The 26,508-nt window shown below is 48.7% G+C and overlaps 1 protein-coding gene across 2 annotated transcripts in view; it reads right to left on the reverse strand.

Moving 5' to 3' along the window:
• Positions 1-26,508, reverse strand: part of LOC147097560 (uncharacterized) — a 114,811-nt gene that overhangs the window by 73,350 nt on the left and 14,953 nt on the right. The window contains exon 2 of one of the 2 annotated variants that reach the window (XM_085971514.1): positions 2,301-2,374. In XM_085971514.1, the coding sequence (XP_085827640.1) occupies positions 2,301-2,319 (19 nt within the window). In that variant the 5' untranslated portion in view covers positions 2,320-2,374. Of the gene's footprint in view, positions 1-2,300; positions 2,393-26,508 lie in introns of both variants that reach the window. The other variant, XM_085971512.1, reaches the window with a different exon arrangement.

The following is a 26,508-nucleotide window of genomic DNA, read 5'->3' on the forward strand; positions in this document are numbered from 1 at the left end:
CTGGGGGAGAGGGAATGGGGAAGTCGGGATTGGGAGGGGGAGTGGGGGAGTGGGGATGGGGAGTGGGAGAAGGAGAGGTAGAGGGGGGAGGGGAGTGGGAGGGGAGTGGGGGAGGGAGAGTGGGGAGGGGAGTGGGGGGAGGCCACTGGGTGTTGGGGAGCGGGGCACTGGGTTAGACACTGGCCTCGAATCCAGGCCAGACTGTTGGGCTGAGAGCCCCTGTATCTGCGGGCTGCGGGGCTGTGTGTGCAGTTTGTGCAGCCTCAGTCCCTGTCTCAGTCCAGGTCTGGCTAGTCATGGGCTCCAGCTGTAACTGTGCCGAATTCGACACTAATGATGCTCTGACTCAGAGAGGCGACAGGATAGCTGGTGTAGGGAATAGATCAAATATCACACTGGTCAAAGCATTCCATTCCCCAGCACTAACATCTCTCACCCTCAGGAGCACAAGAATAAAAAACCAGAAAAGAAAGATCCCAGAGGAATACAGGAATGGGTCTATAAAAATAACAGAAATGTCCGAGATCTAACTGCAACATTGAACGCCAAGGCATTTCTGAACCTGTGTTTCGGTTTATTTTAGCACGCCCTGGCGATTGCTGTACTTACACGCCTCAGAAACCTCTCCGAGGTTCTTGACTAAGATGCTATAATGCTATATTCAGTGAGTTTGCTGTTTGCGATGCTAAACTATTACTGACTGACACTGGTTCAATGCACTGTAGTTGGCCTCAGCACTCGGAGAAGATTCGGCCGGGATTCCCACTCCTGGTCACTGCCCAGTGCCCCAGTGCAAGTGTCGCATAGAAATCAAAGAATCTTACAGCACAGAAAGAGGCCATTCGGCCATCGAGTCTGTGCCGGCTCTTTGAAAGAGCTCTTCAGCTGGTCCCACTCCCCCCTGTTCTTCCCCGTAGCCCTGCAATTTTCTCCCTTCATGTATTTATCCAATTACCTTTTGAAAGTCACTATTGAATCTGCTTCCACCGCCCTTTCAGACGGTGCATTCCAGATCACAACAACTCGCTGTGTAAATAAATTCTCCTCACCCCCCCCGCCCCCCTGCTGATTATCCTCTGGTTACTGACCCCCCCTGCCAGTGACGGTTTGACAATGCTTTAACAACCATCAAAAAATAAGTAAATCTGGTTCAAAATATAGGGACATTGTTTGAAAAGTACCTCCCCCATGTTTGGGCGTGACCAGAGTAACGGACTTAACATAGAAACATAGAAGATAGGAGCAGGAGTAGCCATTCGGCCCCTCGAGCCTGCTCCGCCATTCAATGAGATCATGGCTGATCATCCAAATTCATTACCCTGTCCCTTGCTATAGAAACATAGAAGATAGGAGCAGGACTTCTGTTGGGAGGCACAAGAGGGAAGAATGTGAATTGAAGAGGGCTAAGCCTGTGGGACAAGCACAGAGAGAAAGCAGCAGCCAGGTGACCACAACCACCTGACCTGCCCGAGCGCAAGGCCTGGCGTTCCAGTGACAGCCCCCATGACGGAATGGCCTGCAGCCACTCTCACGGCCAAGGCACACACATTAAGGATGGCCACTTGGGTGAGGGATTGAGTGCCATGAGACCCGCACTCCAGTCAGTGTTGTGGGGCGAAAGGGTAGATGTTGAAAGCCCATCAATCAATTTAGAAATTGCGGAGACAATTTTCCGAATGCAGACTCCCAGTACGGAGCCTGGCCCACTGGGATACACCTTGGGAATCAGGCGGAGCGCCCCCCCCCCCCACCTCCCCGTGATGTGCCCTCCATAGATCATTGGGTATAGTGGGATAGCTCCCCTGCCTCTTCCTGATAACTGTGCCAGTGGACGAGGATCCTTTCCAGGGGAATGGCCCACACAATTGGATGGAAACGAGAGGGGAGTGGAAAGCTGGAACTCTCTCCCGCAAAGGGCTGTGGATGCTGGGGGACCATTGGAGCTTTCAAGACAGAGGTGGCTGGATTATGCTGGGTAAGAGTATGAAGGGGCATGGAGTAAATGCAGGAAAATGGAGTTGAGGGTGCAGATCAGCCAAGATCCTAATAGAATGGCACAACACGCTCGAGGGGCTGAATGGCCCTCCCTGTAACTATGTTCCTATGAAAGTGGTGTGGAACACAGCTGTGATTGGTGATTTGCCCTGGGAGTCAACATTCGGCAATTCTGCCCCCAATCTGATGGTCATATTAACTAAAACTTCAAATGATGCTCTTTATTCAACATTTAAAATCCCTCCTAAAAATGTGTTCCTGTTTACTGGCAGAATTATGGGGTTTCCTTGAAGTGTGGAAACGTACTGAGTTCCTGTCTTTCATCTTGATTTCTTCCTTTCCCTGTTGGTCACCATGCCGTCTTTCACCATCTTGTTTGCTGCAGGAACGGATGGTCCTTCACAGAAGGAGAAGAGGAGTTAGCCACAAAGCGAGGCTTTATCACCCCCAGGAGTCTTCTCGCTCTCCAGTCACATTCACACAGTGCAGTGGAACAACAACTCCGGGCGGTTATAACCCGACTCTCCCGGAGGAACCTGGCAGCTAGGCCGTTAGAATCATCGGGTGACGTACCCGCTGATGTCCCGCCGTCTACCATTTTAACCCGCTTCTACTGCCCCGACTGCAATTTTAACTCTGGCCTGACGGAGAGAAACTACGTCGCGTTTCCGTGGCTCAGGTGGGCAGCACTCTTGCCTCTGAGTCAGAAGGGTTGTGGGTTCAAGTCCCACTCCAGAGACTTCACAGAAATCACAGAATCACAGAAACCCCACAGTGCAGATAGAGGCCATTTTGGCCCATCGAGCCTGCACCGACACACATCTCACCCGATTCCCGTAACCCCACGTATTTAATCCCCCTAACACTAAGGGTCAATTTATCATAGCCAATCAACCTAACCCGCACATTTTTGGACTGTGGGAGGAAACCGGAGCACCCGGAGGAAACCCACGCAAACACGGGGAGAATGTGCAAACTCCACACAGACAGTCACCCGAGGCCGGATTCGAACCCGGGTCTCCCTGGCGCTGTGGACAACAGTGCTAACCACTATGCCACCGTGCTGCCCTTGTAGCGCATAAACCCAGGCTGACACTCCAGTGCAGTGCTGAGGAGTGCTGCACTGTCGGAGGTGCCGACTTTTGGATGAGACGGTTAAACTGCCTTAAATGTCTGCCCTCTCAGGTGGATGTAATTCAAAGAAGAGATTATCTGGTCATTCTCACATTGGGAGCTTTGCTATGTGCAAATTGGCTGCCGCATTTCCCGCATTACAACAGTGACTACACTTCATAAATACTTCATTGGCTGTAAAGCGCTTTGGGACGTCCTGAGGTCATGAAAGGCGCTATAGAAATGCAAGTTCTTTCTTTCTTCAGGTGAAGACAGGGAAGATCATTTAAGATTCTGTTATTTTTACTTTCCTGTGTGGGGCCGCAAGGAGCAGGAGCAGAACATCAAGGAAACTTCAGAGCTCCTCTACCCAGACTCCGCCCCACCACCCCTCATCCCTCCCGCGAGTCCCAGCTCGCGATTTACCTTCTTGCCAGTGAACCTTCCTGAACCCCAGCCCGCCAGATCCCGCTTCCGCCCCATTCTGGTGGCCAGTTGTGTTAAAATCACCCAGACCTCACACTGCCAAGATCAGGTGCATTTACCGCTGCCCCGCCTGCCCTGCCCATCCCCCACCCTATCCCCCACCCTACCACCCTCCCCCCCCCACCCAGCCCAATCCCCGCCCACCCTGCCCAACCCCCCCACCCCACCCCCACCCCGCCCTACCCCCCGCCGTGCCCACCCCGCCCCGCCCTACCCAATCACCTCCCTGCTCTGCCCTGCCCCCACCCCCGCCTGAAACCCCACTCCCAGTTAAAATTCCCCTTATTCACACTCATGTGAGTGACAGTAGGTGATGGTTAAACTGCAGCCCCTAAATGTTCCGATAGATTTAAAAGGTGGATACATCACACTGCGGATATCGTCATTCCGCTGATGCCCAATAAACTCTCTGGACCAACAAAGCTTTTGAATGTGGCCCCATCTGTTAACCATGAACTGGAACCAGAGGGCGTTGCTCCCGGGTCCACTTGGGGAGGAGCCAAAAGCCAAGGAGGATTCACGGGAGAGTCTCCACTTCGGCTCCACACCGACAAACTGTGAAACCAGCCAGAGCTGACAGCACTTCCCACAAAATCGGGACAGCTCAAGAACAGTCCTGAGGAGGAAAGCCCTGGTTACAGGCTCATCAATCGCAAATATTCGGTCACTAACAGTCAGGACTCCCCAAAATCGTACATTTTACATTAAAGATGATTGTTCCTGGTTCACTTTAAGCACTTTCATATTTCACAATTAGTAGAGTTTAACTATTTAAAAACTAAAAAAGAGAAACTAGCATTTAGTATTCAACCTGACACAATTCTCTCCTGTCCCAGTCCCTCTCTCACTCCTCCCTCCCCCTCACACCCTCTCTCGTTACCCCCTCCCCCTCACACCCTCTCTCGTTACCCCCTCCCCCTCACACCCTCTCTCACTCCCCCCTCCCCCTCACACCCTCTCTCGTTACCCCCTCCCCCTCACACCCTCTCGCTCCCCCTCCCCCTCACACCCTCTCTCGTTACCCCCTCCCCCTCACACCCTCTCGCTCCCCCTCCCCCTCACACCCTCTCTCGTTACCCCCTCCCCCTCACACCCTCTCGCTCCCCCCTCCCCCTCACACCCTCTCTCGTTAACCCCCTCCCCCTCACACCCTCTCATTACCCCTCCCCCTCACACCCTCTCTTGTTACCCCCTCCCCCTCACACCCTCTCTCACTCCCCCCTCCCCCCTCACACCCTCTCTCGTTACCCCCTCCCCCTCCCCCTCTCTCGTTACCCCTCCCCCTCTCTCTTTACCCCCCTCCCCCTCACACCCTCTCTCACTCCCCCTCCCCCTCACACCCTCTCTCGTTACCCCCTCTCTCGTTACCCCCTCCCCCTCCCCCCCTCTCTCACTCCCCCCTCCCCCTCACACCCTCTCTCGTTACCCCCTCCCCCCTCACACCCTCTCTTGTTACCCCCTCCCCTCCCCCTCTCTCATTACCCCCCTCCCCCTCACACCCTCTCTCATTACCCCCCTCCCCTCACACCCTCTCTCATTACCCCCTCCCCCTCACACCCTTTCTCATTAACCCCCTCCCCCTCTCTCATTACCCCCTCCCCCTCACACCCTCTCTCGTTACTCTCTCAGGGCACTTCCTCCCCACGGGCAACAATGAGGGCATTGGTTCTGGGAACGCCTGTCCAGCCTGTGAGCAAATAGTAACCAGGCCCCAAAGCGAGGATGTCAGTACAAGACGCTGGTGGTTGCTGTGGGTGAGTTTATTACAAGGATGCAGCTTTCAAACATAAACCAAATGTTCACTTTGTGACCTAAACCATGGAATCTCTCACACTCCGAAATGACCAGGACCCACTGTAGTAACCTGGGAGGTTATGAGTAACCTGATCCACCAGGTGGTGCTGTGGCAATTGCTCTCCTGAGTTAAGTCTGATCTGTACTGGTTGTCCTCTTTGTTTTTGCTGCCTCATGCAAAGCTTTTATGTGCAGGTGTTGATTAAACCATGTTAAGGAGTTAACCTGTGTCCGTCTCCATCTATGGCCACCTCAAGATACCACATATGGCGACGAGAATAAAGGACGGAAGAGTTTTGGAGTATTCGGAAGAGGTGCTCGGGTTGGTTAGCAAACTAGTCGGAAAAGCACGAGGCTAGGCCGCGGGAGTCGAAACGGAGTTTGATTTTTTGGCTGAAGTGACCGGACTCCAAGGATGGCAGGAACGGTAGGCTCCGTGGCACCTTTTGACAGCAAGTCGCAGTCTTGGGAGGAGTATTGTGAAATACTGAGCCATTTCTTTATGGCAAACGAGGTGGACAGTGCTGAAAAGAAAAGGGCCATTTTACTGAGTTGTGTGGGAGCGCAAACCTATACACGGATGAGGAATCTGCTGAGCCCGGAGCGGCCAGGAGAAAAATCATTTGACGAGTTGGTGAGTCTACTGAAGAATCATTTCAATCCGAAACCTAGTGAAATAGTACAGAGATGGAAATTCAATTCGAGGATTAGGAGGCCGGAAAAAAGCGTTACTGAGTATGTGGAGGAGCTTCGGAAGCTCGCACAGGAGTGTAATTTTGGAAATGCGCTCACAGTCATGTTAAGGGACAGACTAGTATGCGGAGTTAACGACAACAGTATACAGCAAAGGTTGCTGTCAGAAGAAGGATTAACGTTTGAGACGGCACTTAAAAAAGCACAAGCCATGGAGATGGCTAACAAGGACATTAAGGACTTAAACAGTATGAGCAAGGAGAAATGGAGCAAACCCTGGAGGAGAATTCACAATGACTATGCGGGACCTTTTATAGGCAAAATGTTTTTGGTGCTGGTTGACGCTCACTCAAAGTGGATCGACGTTTATCCAGTGAGCTCTGCAACGACTGATGCCACACTGAATTGTCTCAGGAACAGCTTCAGCACACATGGTATTCCAGAAATGATTGTATCCGACAATGCACAGTGTTTTGTTAGTGAAGGGTGCAAAGAATTCATGGTAAGGAATGGAATCACACATGTCACCTCGGCTCCATATCACCCAGCCTCAAATGGGTTAGCCGAGCGAGCCGTGCAGACTTTTAAGGAGCTCATGAGGAAGAGCTCAGGTGACACCCTGGAGACCAAGCTCAATAGAGCCTTGTTTAGTTATCGTATAACACCCCAAGCTACCACGGGGCTTTCTCCGGCTGAGTTGATGATGGGGAGAAAGTTGCGGTGCACGTTAGACCTGATACACCCAGATCTCAAAAGCAAGGCTGAGACAAAACAAACAAAGCAAAAAGCGTACCATGACAAATATACTAAAGCTCGCCATTTTGCCATAGGGGACTCTGTGTACACCCGGAACTTCGGTTATGGACCTAAATGGATACCAGGACTAATCCAGGACATTACAGGACCTGTGTCGTACTCCGTGTTACTAGGGGATGGTCGAGGGGTTTGTCGGCATGTGGATCAGCTTTTCAGCCGGCAGCAGGGGGAACTGCCTCAGATGGAACAAAGGGCAGTAGAGGAGGCTGTTCCAGGGCCCAGCACGGCTTATAAGGTGCCAGTGGACACTGGTACTGCCAGGCCACAGCGGGACAGAGTAAAACCAACATCAGAGACTACTCCAATCTCAAGTGCGAATGAATCTGAGAATCCACCACAAGTGGAATTAAGACGTTCACAAAGGATTCGCAAGCAACCAGAAAGACTTATACAAACCTGTTAAATTAGTCAGGGGTTAACCATGGTTAGAGCATACTGGTTAATTAAAACGTAGTACCTAGTAAGGGTTATTGTTTAAGAATTGCATACGGCAATCTTAAGGGGGGAGGAGTGTAGTAACCTGGGAGGTTATGAGTAACCTGATCCACCAGGTGGTGCTGTGGCAATTGCTCTCCTGAGTTAAGTCTGATCTGTACTGGTTCACAGAATCACAGAAACCCCACAGTGCAGATAGAGGCCATTTTGGCCCATCGAGCCTGCACCGACACATATCCCACCCGATCCCCGTAACCCCTACACCAACACATATCCCACCCTATCCCTGTAACCCCACGTATTTAATCCCCCTAACACTAAGGGTCAATTTATCATAGCCAATCAACCTAACTCGCACATCTTTGGACTGTGGGAGGAAACCGGAGCACCCGGAGAAAACCCACGCAAACACGGGGAGAATGTGCAAACTCCACACATACAGGTTGTACTCTTTGTTTTTGCTGCCTCATGGCAGAAGCTTTTATGTGCAAGTGTTGATTAAACCATGTTAAGGAGTTAACCTGTGTCTGTCTCCATCTATGGCCACCTCAAGATACCACACCCACCCAGTGTAAATCACAACAACTTGTATTTATATAGCGCCTTTAATGCAGTAAAATGTCCCAAGGCGCTGCACAGGAGCGTGATCATAATTTGACACCGAGCCACATAAGGCAATATTAGGACAGGTGACCAAAAGCTTGGTCGAAGAATTAGGTTTTAAGGAGCTCGGGGGGTTGTGGGGCTGAAAGAGATTACAGAGATGGGAAGGGGGTGAGGCCATGGAGAGATTTGAAAACAAGGATGAGAATTTTGAAATCAAGGCATTGCTTAACCGGGAGCCAATGTAGGTCAGCGAGCACAGGGGAGATGGGTGAACGGGACTTGGTGCGAGTTCGCACACTGGCAGCCGAGTTTTGGATGAGCTCAAGTTTACGTAGGGTAGAATGTGGGAGGCCAGCCAGGAGTGTGTTGGAATAGTCAAGTCTATAGGTAACAAAGGCATGTGTAGGATTCACAAAATTGGACTTTATATTAATAAGGGTCAAATGGCAGAAGAGGTCATGATTTTAAAGACTGTTTTAAAAGAAGCCCAGAAAAAGGGGCATACAAAATGGCCGCCATACCATGTGACCAGCTTATTGGGACAGATTTGTGGATTCAACCCACAGTAAGTTCTGGAAGCCGTTTCTGAGAGAACGAAACTAGACCCACACATATGCATATGGATTAGATGCAGGTCTAGTCAAGATCGGCCTGGAGACAGAGGCCATCAAAATGTTGCCCCAGACAAAAGGGGACAATTTCATATTCATGAGAACTGCACCCAGGACTAGATAACGAGATCAGCAGGCCATTAAAAACAATGAAGGTAATTCCAGACCAGAGATGGGCCTGTTACCAGCCGTTTAAGACATTTTAAAATATAATGGCTACCCCACTGTGCTCGCAGCCCGCCAAGAATAAAACAAAGACTAACCTGATTTTGGGTGGGAAGTGAAGCCTCTGGAAGAAAGGTATATCTGGAAGACTTTTTCGGCAGTTGAAGCGAGCTGGGAGAGGTACAGCAAGCTGGCAGCTGGAGGACAAGCAGGCTTGAGCTTGAACACAGACACACGGGTTGAAGGCAGAAGCAAGCTTGGACAGTCACAAGGAGAGTCGAGCTGGAACACAGTTGCAAGCCTGCAGCTTGAGCTCAGACACACAGTTTGAATCCGGACACCCAGAAGAAGAAAGAGGCACTCGCAGGAGGAAGAAGAAAGCCAACATCGAAAAGGCCGTCTCGAAACCAGCGTTCCGCCCCGGGGAAACACATTGGGAGATCATCGACCGCCCCCGGGCCGCCACCGGAACGAAGGGCCATCGACCCAACTTGGGAGAAGAAACAAAAAAATAAAGGTCCCAAGCAAAGAAACCTTCCAGCCACCACGGCTCGGTAGAAGAGAGGAAAGGAACCTGAAGAAGCGATGGGAGCCAGCCCAAGGCTCCTCTAACTATAAAGTATGTGTCTATACTTAATGCAATAATGACGAGACAACTTGGAAGATTCAACGTAGGTCTTTACTTAATACCAACAGGCGGGAAACTGAGGGGAGATCAGTACCCACAGTACTATTTATACCCCTATGGCCAGGAGTGGTACTACGGTATCACTACGCCCTACAAAGTAGTGCTGCCCTGGCCATAGGTTTAAAGTAACATACCTATTACATACACAACATTCCTCCCCTTTTAATTAAAACGTACCCGTGCAATTAAGTCAATAGATGCCCCATAACTAGGGCTAATAACATTTGGTAACACAATATACATAACATATTTACATCAAGAGTTGTCTACTTATATATATATAAACAGAAACATGTTATAGATTCAGTCTCTGAGGAGGCCTCCTGTCTCGACTAGGATAACGTCATTCTCTAGTCGGTCTCGGTGTAGGTGGCGGTACTTCCGTCACCCCTTCATCGCTGGACTCGTCGGTGTCTGATGGCACATCCTGTGCCGTGGAGATCACTGGAGTGCTGAACTCCTCGCAATCCTGAGCCCTCTGTAACGACGAGCTGGGCCGTGATTCCGCTGTAACAATGTGCTGAGACGTTTGAGGTAGTGAATCAGTTGGGTTTCTGGACTCCACAAGTTGATCAGCATGTCGTCTGATTATGCCTTCCCCTGTCTCAACTGTGTACATCAAGGGTCCCTGGCGGGCCTTTATCGTACCAGACCGTCACTTTTCATTCCTATAATCACGGGCCAACACTTGCTGCCCCACCTCGAAGCTCCGTGTCTGTCTGTCAGGAGCCCTACGAAATACTCGGTTTTCCACATCTCTCCGAATGTTTGGTCTGAGCAATTCAAGGCGAGACCTTAACCTTCTATTAAAGAACATGACGGCGGGGGCCTGGTTGGTCACCGTATGTGCAGCATTACGGTATGCGAATAGGAAGTTGTCCACCTTGTGTTGTAGTGGCAACCTTTCCTCCCCCATCGCCTTGATGGCCTTTTTAAAAGTCTGTATAAATCGCTCTGCCAGCCCATTTGTAGCCGGATGATATGGTGCGGACGTATAATGTCGCACTCCATTCCTTTTTAGGAATGCTTGAAATTCTTCTGCCACAAATTGTGGCCCATTGTCCGAACAGACTTGCTCGGGCACCCCGTTTCGGGCAAAAATGGTCCTTAAGACTGCGACCGTCTTTTCGGCTGTCGTTGATGACATCTTTATGACCTCCGGCCATTTTGAATGGGCGTCCACTACAATAAGGAACATCGCATCCAGGAAGGGGCCAGCGAAGTCCACGTGGATCCTTTGCCACGGCATTGAGGGCCACTCCCACGGATGTAGTGGGGCTTGTGGTGGTACGTTCTGTACCATCTGGCACCCTTGGCATGCTTTTGCTACTTCCTCAATGTCCCTGTCAATGCCGGGCCACCAGACGTAGGCTCTGGCGAGGCTTTTCATTTTGACACCCCCCAGATGACCTTCGTGTAAGTCCTGCAACACTTTATGTTGTAATTTTTGAGGGACCACCACCCTGGCTCCGCACATCAATGTGCCCCGGCAGACGGACAACTGGTCCTTCCTTGCCGAAAACGCCGGCAATGATGCGTCACCCTGCGCCGGCCAGCCTTTCACGGTTAATTCGTAAACCCTTGCCAATGTCGGGTCGTTCCGTGTTTACCGCTCGATACATTGGCTGGTGATGGCCAAGTGTTCCATAACAGCCGTATGATATATTTCCACGGGGTCCTGTACTATCTCTTCGATCTCGGCAGGCAAGGGTAGCCGCGACAGGCCATCCGCATTGCCATGCTGTTTGGTACCCTTATATTCGATAAGGTACTGGTGTGCTCCTAAGAATAGTGACCATCTCTGTAGCCTTTGGGCTGTCATCAGGGGCACCCCTTTTGTTGGATTAAATATCGACACCAACGGTTGACGATCCGTCAGTAGTGTGCAACGTTGCCCATGCAGGTAGTGGTGGAATTTTTTTACACCCCACACCAGACTGAGGGCCTCCCTGTCGATTTGCGCATAGTTTCTTTCAGCTGTAGTTAACGACCTTGAGGCAAATGCTATTGGCCTCTCCGTCCCGTTGGGAAATTTGTGTGACAACACTGCCCCTATACCGTACGGGGAGGCATCACATGCCAACCTCATTGGCATTTTTGGGTCAAAGTGTGCGAGCACTTCCTTTGATGTAATGAGTTGTTTACCCTTTTTAAAAGCAGCCTCACACGCTTCGTCCCAATTCCAGGAGACTCCCTTTTGCAGCAATGAATTTAGTGGATGTAAAATGGACGATAAGTTTGGGAGGAACTTATGGTAATAGTTTATAAGGCCTAAGAATGATCATAACTGAGATACATTCTCAGGGGGCGGGGCCTTCACTACTGCCTCGATCTTTTCCGGGGACTTATGCAGGCCTTCCTTATCAATAATGTGACCACAGTATGAGATACGTTCCTGGAAAAACTCACATTTCTGCTTGTTCGCCCTGAGTCCGTATTGTTGTAACCACAGAAGTACTCGCTCCAGGTTAGCGAGGTGGTCGTTATCCGTTTGTCCTGTCACCAGGATGTCATCCAGGTAGCATTGCGTTCCTGGAATGCCCTGTAGGACCTGTTCCATGGTCCTCTGCCATATTGCCGGGGCGGACGCCACACCAAATAGCAGGCGATTGTACTGGTACAATCCCTTGTGTGTGTTAATCGTTAGGAGCTTTTTCGAGTCCTGCTCCACCTCCATCTGTAAATAAGCTTGACAAAGGTCAATCTTCGTAAAGTGTCTACCCCCAGCTAACGATGCGATTATGTCCTCTATCCGCGGCAGCGGATACTGTACCGTGTGCAGGACTGGGTTAATAGTTATCTTAAAATCCCCGCAAATGCGAACCTTCTTTGGTTCCCCCGGTGTGTTATTTGCAGATTTCTTTATAACTGGGACGATGGGCATGGCCCACTCGCTCCACTCAATCTTTGTAAGGACACCTGCACTCTCTAAGGCATCCAGTTCTGCTTCCACCGCTGGCCGAATGGCATAAGGCACCGGTCTGGCCTTACAAAACTTGGGGTTTGCGTCTTGAGCAATAGTTATTTTTGCTCTAATGTCCTTTAAGGTCCCCAGCCCTTGCTGGAACACCTCTGGCGTTTTTGCCAATAGTTTCGACAGCCTGCTTGTAATGGTTGTATCATCCGTGGTGGTCTCTACTTTTAACTCGTGTATCGACTTCCAGTCGAAATGGATTTTTCTTATCCATTCCCTACCCAAAAGTGGTGGTCCACCGTTTGGTAGGACGTATAAATAAAGTCCTGGCACTTTTCTGCCGTTGTATTTAACTGTTACTTGCATTTTTCCCTTCGGGTAAACTTTTTGTCCCGTATATGTTTTAAATTTAATTTCCGTATCCTTTAAGGGAATGCATTTGAACAGCCTGTTATAACCTTGTTCATTAATTACTGATAGGGCTGAACCCGTGTCCAGCTCCATATTAACTTTGACGCCTGCTACCTTCATTTTAACCCACATTGTGCTGTGGTCCTCTGTTTTGTCTACACCATATAACTTGAGACATCCCAGACCTTTAGGCTCTGCTTTTGTGCCTTCCTGTGACTCATCTGAGCTACTGTCAGACATCTTATGTATTTTTGTCCTTGCCTTGGTACTGCTCGGATTGCCCCCACGATTGGGCTTCGTACCAGACCGACAAACATTCGCTATATGCCCCTTTTTCCCACACTGCCAGCATATTTTATCACAAAACCAACAATTACTTTGGTCGTGGGTGGTTTTGCCACAACGGTAGCATTTACCTTTGTGAAATGTCACCTCATGGGTGTCATAGCCGGTTGTGTTTTGTCGTATTTGAGCAGCACCCTGTGCTGCTGCTTCGTGGTCCGATGCTATTTCAATCGCCTGATCTAGGCTGAGCTGTTTCTTGGCTAGCAACCGTTTACGTGTATTTTCATTTAACATGCCACAGACCAATCTGTCTCTGATCGCGTCCGCCAATATGGCTCCAAACTGGCAATGTTTGGACAACCTTCTGAGCTCAGCTAAATAGGCTGCCTGCGACTCATCATTCCTTTGGTCGCGTCTGTAGAAGCGGTACCTTTCCACTATAAATGGTGGCTTAGGGTTTAAATGTTCCCTTAACGTATCAACAATTTGGGCATACGTTTTGTCTGCTGGCTTTTCTGGAGTAAGAAGATTCCTCAGCAGACCGTATGTTTTTGCCCCCATAAAATTTAATAAGGTTGCTACCTTTTGGTCATCTTCCACCTTGTTTACTATGCAATAAAGTTCATGCCTTTCGATATAGGCATCCCACTCTTCTGTGTCCTCAACAAATGCTGACAAACAACCTTCTTTAGCCATTTTAAACTTTTGAAGAGAAAAAAAAACTTTTCCCGCTTTCTCCACTAGATGGCGTTTTCCTGCCTTTTCTCCCTCTGCTGTCAATGACCTCTCTCCAGCGTCGTTATTTTTGGCCTTTGCAGCTCCCGTTATTGCCACCGCCGCTATTTACAACGACCTTTCCCTCTCGTGGCCCGCTAGTCCTTGTGGCTCTGTTTGTTCCCCAGATCGCCTGCCCGTTCTGGCCCTTGCAGCTCCCGTTCCCCGGGAAGGATTTCAGTTTACCCGGCCCTGGGTGGACTTTTGCCCCGTGGCTGGAGCACCCGTTCAGCCTCTTCTCTCAGCTGCCGCAGCCTCCGCTGGAACCCTCTCTCTCTCGCTCTGTTGCTGCCGCTCCTCCCGAACCCGGAGTGCTGGGCGGCCTCCTTCGGTCGACGCTGGACTCCGCAGGCTGGCTGGTAAGAAGCCTCTCTCCTTCTCTCTCCATACTGCTACCGTTCCTTTGTTGCACCATGTACTGGTGAGTTCGAACCTTACTCGTCGCCAGTATAAAGTATGTGTCTATACTTAATGCAATAATGACGAGACAGCTTGGAAGATTCAAAGTAGGTCTTTACTTAATACCAACAGGCGGGAAACTGAGGGGAGATCAGTACCCACAGTACTATTTATACCCCTATGGCCAGGAGTGGTACTACGGTATCACTACGCCCTACAAAGTAGTGCCGCCCTGGCCATAGGTTTAAAGTAACATACCTATTACATACACAACACTAACCAGGGTCGAGCCGATGATCCTCGACCCCGCCGACATCCAGGCCCGCCGGTGTCCAGCCGCCCCCGACCCCCACCTCAGGAGAGAGGTGTGGCGCAGCTCGCAGGGGCTCCACCATCCACGTGGAGACAAAACGCCTGAAAGGACCAAACACAGACTCGATTTCAAAACCTTGCACTTCCTAGTGGGATTGGTGAGCATGTTTCTGGCCCTTCACAATCAGATCTAGATAGGTTTAATAAGGGGGTGGATTTAAGGGTACAATTAACATGAGTTGTTGTCCCTCGATGTTCCGTGTGTTTCCTTATTTCATGATGATCTTTGTAGAGTATAAGATGCCTGTATTTGCCTTAGTTAGTACTGTGTCGTTATGATTTGTTTGTGTGTTTTTCCCTCCCATGTACTCTCTTATCTGCTTGCATTTGATTTGATAATTTTCCTTATGCAATAAAATTTCATTTTGTTTCATCAAACTTGGTCTACAAGAGTTTTCTCTACATTGTCGTTCCTGCGCCTAAGTCCAGAGTATAGAATCTAAGGGGCGAGTGGGTCGAACCACTCAAGGTTTTACTGTGCAAGAGAGAGAGGCCTCTAGAGAGAGGAACCTCAGGGAAATCTCTCGAGGAAAACCCCTTACACATTGATGAAGGTTTCAGCAGCGGATGAGCTGAGGCGGGGCAGAGATGGGCGATATTACAGAGGTGGATGTTGGCGGTCTTAGTAATGGTGCGGATATGTGGTCGGAAGCTCATTTGAGGGTCAAATATGACAGTCTGGTTCAACCTCAGACAGTTGCCAGAGGAAGGGATGGAGTCGGTGACTAGGGGACGGAATTTGTGGCCGAGACTGAAGACAGTGGCTTCATTCTTCCCAATATTGAGTTGAAGGAGATTGCTGCTCATCACAAGACCCCAGCCAGCTCAGGGGCCACGAGGAGATATAAAGATCTAGACGCCAGATAACCGGACTGTGCAGTCCTCAGCTCTCTATTAGCTGTCTCACTCTCCAGTGAGGTGTCCCTTGGATACCTGATGGGCAACCAAATACTGAAGTTGGCTGTGGTTGTTGGAAGTCATTCATCTCAATCACATGACATCACTGCAGGAGTTCCTCAGGGCAGTGTCCTAGGCCCAAACATCTTCAGCTGTTTCATCAATGACTTTCCCTCCATCATAAGTTCAGAAGTGGGGATGTTCGCTGATGATTGCACACTGTTCAGCACCATTCAAGACTCGTCAGATACTGACACAGTCCATATCCATATGCAGCAAGACCTGGACAACATTCAGACTTGGGCTGACAAGTAACATTCGCACCACACAAGTGCCAGGCAATGACCATCTCCAACAAGCGAGACTCTAGCCATCTCCCCTTGACATTCAATGGCATTACCATTGCTGAATCCCCCACTATCAACATCCTGGGGGTTACCATTGATCAGAAACTGAACTGGACCAGCCATATAAATACTGTGGCTACAAGAGCTGGGAATTCTGCGGCGAGTGTCTCACCTCCTGACTCCCCAAAGCCTTTCCACCATCTACAAGGCACAAGTCAGGAGTGTGATGGAATACTCTCCACTTGCCTGGATGAGTGCAGCTCCAACAACACTCAAGAAGCTCGACACCATCCAGGATAAAGCAGCCCGCTTGATTGGCACTCCATCCACCACCTTCAACATTCACTCCCTCCACCACTGGCGCACTGTGGCTGCGGTGTGTACCATCTACAAGATGCACTGCAGCAACTCGCCAAAGCTCCTTCAACAGCATCTTCCAAACCCGCGACCTCTACTACTTAGAAGGACAAGGGCAGCAGACGCATGGGAACATCACCACCTACAAGTTCCCCTCCAAGCCACACACCATCCTGACTTGGACCTGTATCGCCGTTCCTTCACTGTCGCTGGGCCAATATCCTGGAACTCCCTTCCTAACAGCATTGTGGGTGTACCTACACCATATGGACTGCAGCGGTTCAAGAAGGCGGCTCACCACCATCTTCTCAAGGGCAATTAGGGATGGGCACTAAATGCAGGCCTAGCCAGCGACGCCCACATCCCATCAATTAATAAAAAAAAAAAAATGAAAAGAATATATTGCTCGCCGACTCAATACTTTTTCTGTTTTGTTCTGCTGTTTATCGGAGGTAGCAGGACAAGTGCTGAGTAAGGGCCGGAGGGTAATGTTAACCTATCTCAACGGGCGCGAAACCCACGGGATCAGGTGGGCCGCCAGTTTTACCCCCCGCCCAATATTACTCTCCGTTAACCCAACAAGTGGATAAAAGTGCCCCCTGGTGTAGGGTGACAGGAACAGTGGTGCACAGTTAGCATTTAGTGTCAGCTTGGCTCAGTGGGTAGCACTCTTGCCTCTAAGTCAGGAGGTCCTGGGTTACGAGCCCCACTCCCGATTTGAGCGCAAAGGTCCAGGCTGAAACTCCACTGCTAGTACTGAAGGAGTGCAGCAATGTCGGAGGTGCCGTCTTTCGGATGAGAGCGAGACTGTCTGCGTGGTGAAGTGGATGCAAAAGGTCCCAACGGCACTGTTTAATAGAAGGGGTATAGTTGTTCCGGTCTCCTGGCCCATAATTCTCCCTCAGCCAATACCAACAGCAGATTAACTGGTCATTCACCTCAGTGCTGCTTGTGGGATCTTGCTGTGCACATTGACTGCTGGGGTTACCTACAGAATAGCAGTGACTACGCCATTCATTGGCTGGGAAGCACTTTGGAATGCCCGTGCTTTAGAAATGCAAAGTTCTTTGCAAGAGTTGTCATATAACGGTAAGGAAACACCAAAACTAGACATGTATGTATTGCAAGATGGAGGACCACCATTACTGGGACGTGAATGGATCCGGAAAATACAACTGGATTGGCATTCCATACAGGCACTGGCTGTGGCTGACAAAAAGGATGACGACGTCACACCTGGGCGACTGTCAAAGATCCTAACTGACGCGAAAGAAGTGTTCCAGCAAGGACTCGGAACAATAAAAGGCATGACAGCGACGATTAAAATTGAAGAAAATGCAAGCCCGATATTTTTTAAGGCCAGACCGGTACCTTATGCGATCCGTCCAGCCGTCGAAGCAGAGCTGGAGAGTCTGGAACGTTCATGTGTACTGTCCAAGGTAGACTGGAGTGAGTGGGCTACACCCATCGTCCCTGTGATAAAAAAGTCGTTGAGCAGCACGCCTGGGGAACCAAGGAAGGTTCGCATCTGTGGGGACTTTAAGGTAACAGTAAACCCGATCCTTCACACCGTACAATATCCACTTCCGCGGATTGAAGATATTTTTGCCTCGCTATCTGGAGGGAAACGCTTCACTAAGATTGATCTGGCACAGGCGTATCTGCAAATGGAGGTAGAAGAAGCATCAAAAAAATACCTCACAATCAACACCCATAAAGGCCTCTACCAATACAACCGGCTGGTATTCGGGGTAGCATCTGCTCCGGCTATTTGGCAGAGGGCAATGGAACAAGTCCTGCAAGGGATCCCAGGGACCCAGTGTTATTTGGATGACATCCTGGTCACGGGCGAAAATGACAGTGATCACCTTGCCAAGCTGGAGCAGGTGCTCACTAGATTGCAGGAATATGGGCTCCGAGCTAACCGCCCCAAATATGAGATTTTAGAAAACAGATCTCGTATTGTGGCCACGTTATCGATAAAGAGGGGTTAAATAAGTCCCCTGCGAAGATTGAGGCAGTAGTCAAGGCTCCAGCACCGGAAAATGTGTCACAACTGAGGTCGTTCCTCGGGCTGGTAAACGACTACCATAAGTTCTTGCCAAATTTGTCTACAATACTACACCCACTGAACACCCTACTGCAAACTGGGGTGCCATGGAAGTGGAGTGACGAATGTAGACGAGCTTTCCAGAAGAGCAAAACACTAATCACATCGAAAGAGGTATTGACCCATTACAACCCAGCATTACCAATTCGGTTGGCATGTGATGCGTCACCCTGCGGCATTGGAGCGGTGCTGTCGCACAAATTCTCGGGCGGCTCAGAGAGGCCAATAGCCTTTGAGTCACGATCACTAACCTCAGCCGAGCGTAACTACGCCCAGATTGACAGGGAGGCCCTCAGCCTAGTGTGGGGAGTGAAAAAGTTCAATCACTATCTGCACGGGCAGAAATTCACCTTGCTGACTGATCACCAGCCTCTTGTCTCCAACTTTAATCCGAAGAAGGGCGTTCCGGTGATGACTGCGCAACGACTACAAAGATGGTCACTTTTTCTAGGGGCGCACCACTATGAGATTGAATATAAGGGCACGAAACAGCATGGTAATGCTGATGGGCTATCACGCCTGCCACTGCCTACTGCGGGGGAAGAACCAGCAGTGGATCCTGTCGAAATATTCCATTCGACTATAGTTGAATACCTACTGGTATCTGTAATGATATCAGCAAATAGTGATGTTATTTGCCTGTTTGATTATGATGCCTTAACAGCATGTTTGCATGTATTGATTGCTTGTGCCTGACCAGCAGAGGGCATGTGACCGAGACAAGCAAGGCAGTTTAGTTTAGTTTCAGTTTCGTTCTAGATGCATCACAAGCATGGTGTCTCCTGAAATGCTATATAAAGAGTTGAACAGACTTTAGATTAAAAGACATTCTCTTTCATAAATGTCTCGCCATTGAACCCACAAAGAAATCAATACATGGTGTCAGAAGTGATTGAAAGAGATGAAGAGAAAAAATCTGAAGTTAAATCAGCTCTCCACAAATTAGCAAGCTAAAAGAGAACATCGTTGCTTACCATTGGAGAATAGCTAACGAAGTGAAAAAATGGAAGGTTTACACCCACCAGCGACGCTTCAGTTGACAGGTAATGTGGCTGAAAATTGGAGGAGGTTCAAACAACGTTTGGGGTTGTATTTATCAGCAATCGGAGCTGACGAGAAAGGTGATAAAATGAAAGCGTCACTGTTCTTACATGTCGTGGGTGATGAAGCGCTGGAGGTGTATAATAACTTCACATTCGCTGCTGATGGAGACAAAATGAAGCTAGATAAAATAATGGAACAGTTTGAGGCCTACTGCATACCTAAACGTAACATGACGTTTGAGAGGCACAGATTTTTCACATGTGTACAGAAAACGGGTGAGACTATTGATCAGTATGTGACTGAACTGAGAAACCGAAGCAAAACATGTGAATTTGGGGGACTGACAGACTCGCTGATAAAAGACAGACTGGTGTGTGGTATTCCAGATAATGGTCTAAGGGAAAGACTGCTAAGAGAGCAAGATCTAGACCTGGGAAAAGCCATAGCACTGTGTAGGGCTACAGAGGCTGTGAAGTCGCAGGCAAAGGAGCTGTTCAGTGACAGTAGCTGCAACGTGGATGCAGTGAGAAAGAACGGACACAAACCGTTTAACAAAAAGGGCGCCAATGTGAAAAAAGAGGCGTGGCCAGCGAACAAAAATGAAAGGGGCAATCGAAAGTCATGTAGTCGATGCGGTACACAGCATACACCAAGAAAGTGTCCAGCATATGGTAAAACATGCAATAGATGCAACAAAAACAGCCATTATGCCCGTTGCTGCAAGAACCAAGCACAACAAAGCAAGGTCCATGCAGTAGATGAAAGCGACATAGAGGAGTTCAATGTAGATGTTGTGTCTGAAAACAAAAAAGAAGAAAGAGACTGGATGTTGACACTAAAAGTGAATGACATACACATCCATTTAAATTGGATACTGGAGCACAAGTTAATGTGATATCAGAGACTGATTTTAAGAAAATTAGACCCAGACCAAAGATACATGGAATAAAAGTGAAAGTGACAGGATACTCAGGTACTGATATACCAGTGAAAGGAAGATGCATTGTCAAAGTGACACACAAGGACAGAGAGAACACGTTAGCATTAATCGTGGTGCCAAAGGAGGTGCAAGCCATACTAGGTTTAAAAGCCTGTGAGAGACTGAACCTGGTAAAGAGAGTCCTCGTTGTGGAAAGCGAAGGAGAGACAGTTTATGATGAACTCATGAAAGAGTACAATGACCTATTTAAGGGTCTAGGCTGCATTCCAGGGGAACACACGATCAGAGTAGATAAAAGTATGACACCGGTCATACATCCATGCAGAAAAGTCCCGTTTGCTCTTCAAAAGCAACTGAAGGCAGAGTTGGACAGGATGGAAAGCCTGAACGTGATTCAGAAGATAGATGAGCCAACTGAGTGGGTGAGTTCCCTCGTCGTAGTGGACAAAAAGAATGGAAAGCTCAGAATTTGCCTGGATCCAAGAGATCTAAACAGAGCAATAAAGAGAGAGCACTTCAAGCTTCCTACACGTGAGGAAATCATGGCACAGTTTGCAAATGCAAAATATTTCAGCAAGTTAGATGCATCATCAGGATTTTGGCAGATGAAGCTGGACAAAGCAAGTTCAAGACTGTGCACGTTCAACAGTCCATTTGGGAGATACAGATTCCTAAGGTTACCATTTGGCATTGCCTCAGCTCCTGAAGTGTATCACAAGACTATCCATATGATCTATGAGCACCTGGAGGGAGTTGATACATCAATGGATGACATCATAGTATGGGGAACCACGAGAACTGAGCATGACAAGAGACTGAAAAAAGTGCTGGAAGCAACAAGGAAAACAAACCTGAAGCTGAATAGAGAGAAATGCCAGCTCGGGGTGACAGAACTGACATTCGTGGGAGATATCCTTAGCGGTGAGGGCGTCAGACCAGATCCCAGAAAGGTGTCCGCCATTGAGAATATGCCAAAGCCACAATGCAAAAAGGACGTGCAGAGGTTTAATGGAATGATCAATTACATGGGTAAATTCATATCCAACCTCTCAGAAAAGATGGCGCCACTGAGAAGACTAACTGAAAAGAACATAGAATGGGAATGGAATCATGAGCATGAGAAGTCATGGAGCGATCTAAAGAAACTGCTCACAGAGGAACCAGTTCTGAGGTTTTATGACCCAGCGAGACCCATCAAGATATCATCAGATGCATCACAGAGTGGGCTCGGTGCCGTTCTTCTGCAAAAATATGACTACTGGCAACCTATTGCATATGCATCGCGCTCAATGACAGACGCGGAGACGCGATATGCTCAAATAGAAAAGGAGCTGCTCAGCATCACATACGCCTGTGAAAGATTTCACCAGTTTGTGGCAGGACAAGCAATCAGTGTAGAGACTGACCATAAGCCCTTGATTGCATTGTTCCAAAAGCCACTAAATAGCTGTCCGCTTAGAATACAAAGAATGATGATCAGGCTGCAACGCTATACACTGAATGTTGCGTACACACCGGGTAAGCTGATGTATACAGCAGACACGTTGTCCAGAGCTGTAGACCCAAGTGAGCCCGCAAACACCACAATGGATGAAAAAGTGAACGCCTACGTGGACATGATCACAAGTGCACTGCCCATAGCAGATGCAAAAATGGAGCTCATAAAGACTGAGACAAACAAAGATGAAACAATGAGACGACTGAGAAAAAGCATCTTGGATGGATGGCCCAACATGAAGCAAGACTGCTCACCTGACATGGCAGAGTACTGGAACTGCAGGGCGGAACTATCAGTGGTCGAAGACATCATCTACAAAGGAAGTAAAATAGTTATCCCAAAGAGTCTGAGAAAAGAGATGTTAAAAAAGATCCATGGAGGACATCTGGGAATCGAAAAGTGTAAGAAAAGAGCACGAGAGGTGATGTACTGGCCACGAATCAGCCAAGATGTGACAAATGAGGTGTCAAACTGCACAATATGCCTGAAATATCGAGCAAGCAATCCGGTAGAACCACTAAAGCCACACCCAGCGCCAGACAGACCTTACCAGAAGGTAGGCGCTGACCTATTCGTATGTCAAGGGAAGGACTATCTTGTAGTCACAGACTATTACTCCCTGTATCCAGAGGTTTGTAGACTGTACACCACCACTGCAGATGCTGTGATAACATGTATGAAAGCCATATTCTCCAGACATGGCATGGCAAGCGAGGTCTTCACAGACAATGGACCCCAGTTTTACAATGCAAGTTTCCGACACTTTGCCAAAGAGTGGGACTTTGTCCACACAACGTCAAGTCCTCACTTACCACAGTCCAATGGTCTAGTGGAAAAATCGGTCCAGACAGTGAAAAGACTGATGTACAAGGCAAAAGACAGTGGAACTGACTTCTACCAGAGCATGCTTGTATACCGCAAAACGCCGCTCGAGTGTGGTAAGTCACCAGCCCAACTCCTGATGGGACGTCGGCTAAGGTCAAACCTACCCATCCCGGAGAACCTCCTGAAAACAAAAGAGGGGGAGAAAGTGAGGAAGTTCAAAGAGCAACAGAAAGATAAGCAAAAGTACTACTATGACAGAGGAACACAAAACCTACCTGAACTCCACACTGGTGACCAAGTAAGGTTGAAAGACAAAACAAACACATGGACTCAGAAGGGAACTGTCCTGAGTGAAGTTCAACCAAGATCATACACCATTCAGACAGATGAGGGTGCTGTTCTGAGAAGAAATCGTCGAGATCTTCTCATGGGACCAGCCACAGCAGGTCAAGAGACTGATACTGTTGAACAACCTGATCACACAGCTGAGAACCAATCATCTGAGGCAACAACTCAGATTCAAGGACAATCAATCAGAAAATCCTCAAGACACGTAAAGCCTCCTGAGAGACTCATTGAGCAAATTTAAGGACTATTGTTATAGAGGGAAGTAATGCTATCTTATTCTTTCTTCAAGTTCTAGTGTATTTACATATTTCATGTGAACACACAAAGAAATGTTAAAAAACCTTGATCATGATAATGATAATGTAAGTTCATTAAGTGTTACAGTTAAAATGCAGATTAATACAAAGAAAACATGTTGTTAGTTAAAAGTAAAATACTTTTGTTTTAAGAAAAGGAGATGTAATGATATCAGCAAATAGTGATGTTATTTGCCTGTTCGATTATGTTGCCTTAACAGCATGTTTGCATGTATTGATTACTTGTGCCTGACCAGCAGCGGGCATGTGACCAAGACAAGCAAGGCAGTTTAGTTTAGTTTCAGTTTCGTTCTAGATGCATCACAAGCATGGTGTCTCCTGAAATGCTGTATAAAGAGTTGAACAGACTTTAGATTAAAAGAGATTCTCTTTCATAAATGTCTCGTCATTGAACCCACAAAGAAATCAATACAGTAACTAACGCTTGCATCGAAAAGGAAACCCGAAATGACCCGACACTGTCTCGGGTATATGATTTGACGGTGAAGGGATGGCCAGCGCATGGCGACTCATTGTTGCCAGCATTCTCGACAAGGAGAGAACAGCTGTCAGTGTGCCGGGGGACCTTGATGTGTGGATCCCGAGTGGTAATTCCACCCAAGTTAAGGGATAGAGTGCTCAATGAGCTTCATGAGGGTCATCTGGGAGGGGTAAAAATGGAAAGCTTATGTGTGTTGGCCGGGAATCGATAAACAAATCGAGGACCTGACCAAGAGCTGCTCAGGATGCCAGAGAGTCCAAAATGCACCACCACAGGCCCCTCTACACCCTTGGGAGTGGCTCTCATCTCCATGGCAACGGGTGCATATTGATTTTGCTGGTCCATTCATGGACTCAATGTTTTTAATAGCCGTGGATGCGCACTCGAAATGGCCTGAGGTCATCAAAATGACATCCACCACCACGGAGAAAACTATTGCAGTCCTACGGACCATTTTTGCCAGGAATGGCTTGCCAGAACAGATTTGCTCTGACAACGGACCACAGTTTGTGTCCGAAGAGTTCCGAAGGTTCTTGAAAAAGAATGGGGTAAGGCATTACACATCCGCCCCGTATCATCCAGCCACAAATGGATTGGCTGAGAGGTTCATACAAACCTTTAAGAAGGCAATAAAGGCTATGTACAATGACAACATTCCGCTGCAGCACAAGGTGGACAATTTCCTGTTCACCTACCGGAATGCGACACAGGCAGTCACCAACCAGGCCCTAGCCATGATGTTCTTTAACCGAAGGTTAAGATCGTGCCTGGATTTGCTTAGACCAAACGTACGAAGAGATGTTGAGAGTAAGCAATTCCAGCACATCCATGAGAAGCCAACAAGGAGCTTCAATGTAGGGCAACTAGTCTTGGCCCGCGACTACCGAACAGACAAATGGCAGCCAGGAACGATATGCACAGGGCAGGGCCCACTAATGTACACAGTGGATGTTGGGGAGAGCATCGTGAGATGCCATGCTGACCAGATCCTAGAGTCACAGGAACAAGTCAACCCCATGCCTCGCCCATACGTACCTGGTGATGAACCCGACGTACAGGTCGCATCTACCACAGAAACAGTAGCATCGGAAGCTGATGAACCAACCGACGACAGGGGGCCAGAATCGCCTCCGCACCAAGAGCAAGACACTCGGGAAAGGCGCTATCCAGAAAGGATCAGGACGCCTCCCCAAAGACTGAATATATAAATAGACTATTTTCAGCTAATGTTGCATGTTAAAAGTGTTAATTGTAATTAGTTTGATATTTAATTGTTAAATTAGTGTTATGGTACTGTTAATCTAAAAGGGGAGGAATTGTATTGTATATACCTTTAAGGGAGGAACTACTTTTTACAGCTCATGTATACTGTAGTACCGGCAGTGACCACACCTGTATATAGCACTGAGTAGTAATCTGTACAGGCAGTTCCACTGTGAGCCACGTTGAGTAAACACCTGTTGTACCGTTTCTCCTGCAGTCTGTGTCTTATTATACACGGACACAACAACTGTTGTAATGTGGGAAACGCGGCAACCAATTTGCACACAGCAAGCTCCCACAAACAGCAATGTGATTAATGACCAGATCATCTGCATTTTTTTTGTTATGTTGGTTCAGGGATAAATATTGGCCCCAGGACACTGGGGTGCAGTCCCTTGCTCTTCTTCGAAATAGTGCCATGGGTCTGAGGGAGCAGATGGGGCCTCGGTTTAATGTCTCATCCTAAAGGCGGCACCTCCGACAGTGCAGCGCTCCCTCAGCAGTGCACTGGAGTGTCAGCCTAGCTTTGTGTGCTCAAGGCTTTCTTTTTCCCATCAATACCGCCGAGAAATTCGGGTGAAAGGCGATAAAATGGCAGCCAGCTGGTGGCGGGGGTCCCGCGGCGGCCGCCATTTTCGGCAGGTTGTCTGCGCAGCTGTTAACTGATATCGGCGTGAATATTTTAATGAGCGTGACGTCAGTCTGCGTGCTACGGCCAGTTGACGCCAGCTCCTCCATTTTGGAGTTCTCAGTTCACATCGGCACCCGTGCTAAATCATGCCATTGAGTGCTGCCGCTAAGAGGTGTTTCTGCAGCATTAACGGCCATGAGGAGTCAGGCTGGACTTATGAGGATGGACGCTGACAAGTGGAAAATACCTCAGATGGATGCCGGAACTTCAAACACATCCTTTTCCAAGGTTTTTCTTTTAAACTTTCATTGTTTGCCCATCAGTGGCGGTGAGGCAGGGTGGCGGGGGGTGGGGGAGGGGGTGAGGGGGGGGGTTTGGTGCGGGGGGCGCGGTTTGCATTTTCTGGCAGCTTTCTGGGAGGCCCAGTTTTTGTGGGTCAGTAAATCAATGGGTGAACTTCATTCCAACGATTGAGGATGATCTGTGATAAGATCTCTTTTATCCGCATTCATGTCATAAACAAACCAAAACATCGACAAACATCGGGTGGCAGCCAATATTTTTGGAGCGCATACGGCAACTGTTCGGGTCGCTCCTTTCTCCCCCGTTCCCCTACACTGCGACCTTTGGCCTTCTGACATTAGCGCTGCAAATATTGCGTTGCACTAGACAATCACCGCCACGCCAATGATAATGAGCAGGCAGTACCAAACTGCCGGCTATCCTTGGCCACCAATGTTATGGCAGGTTTCCAGCATTCCTCAATTTCTAGGCCGCAAATGTTTCCTAATTTTTGATTCTTAGAATCATAGAAAATAGAATGGTTACAGCACAGGACACCATTCGGCCTGTCGAGCCCGTGCTGCCTCTCTGCAAGAGCACTTCAGCTAGTC

The sequence above is a fragment of the Somniosus microcephalus genome, chromosome 31, assembly GCF_052327205.1.
Source record: "Somniosus microcephalus isolate GS21.2 chromosome 31, FLI_Smic_1.0, whole genome shotgun sequence".
In the NCBI taxonomy this organism is placed as follows: domain Eukaryota; kingdom Metazoa; phylum Chordata; class Chondrichthyes; order Squaliformes; family Somniosidae; genus Somniosus; species Somniosus microcephalus.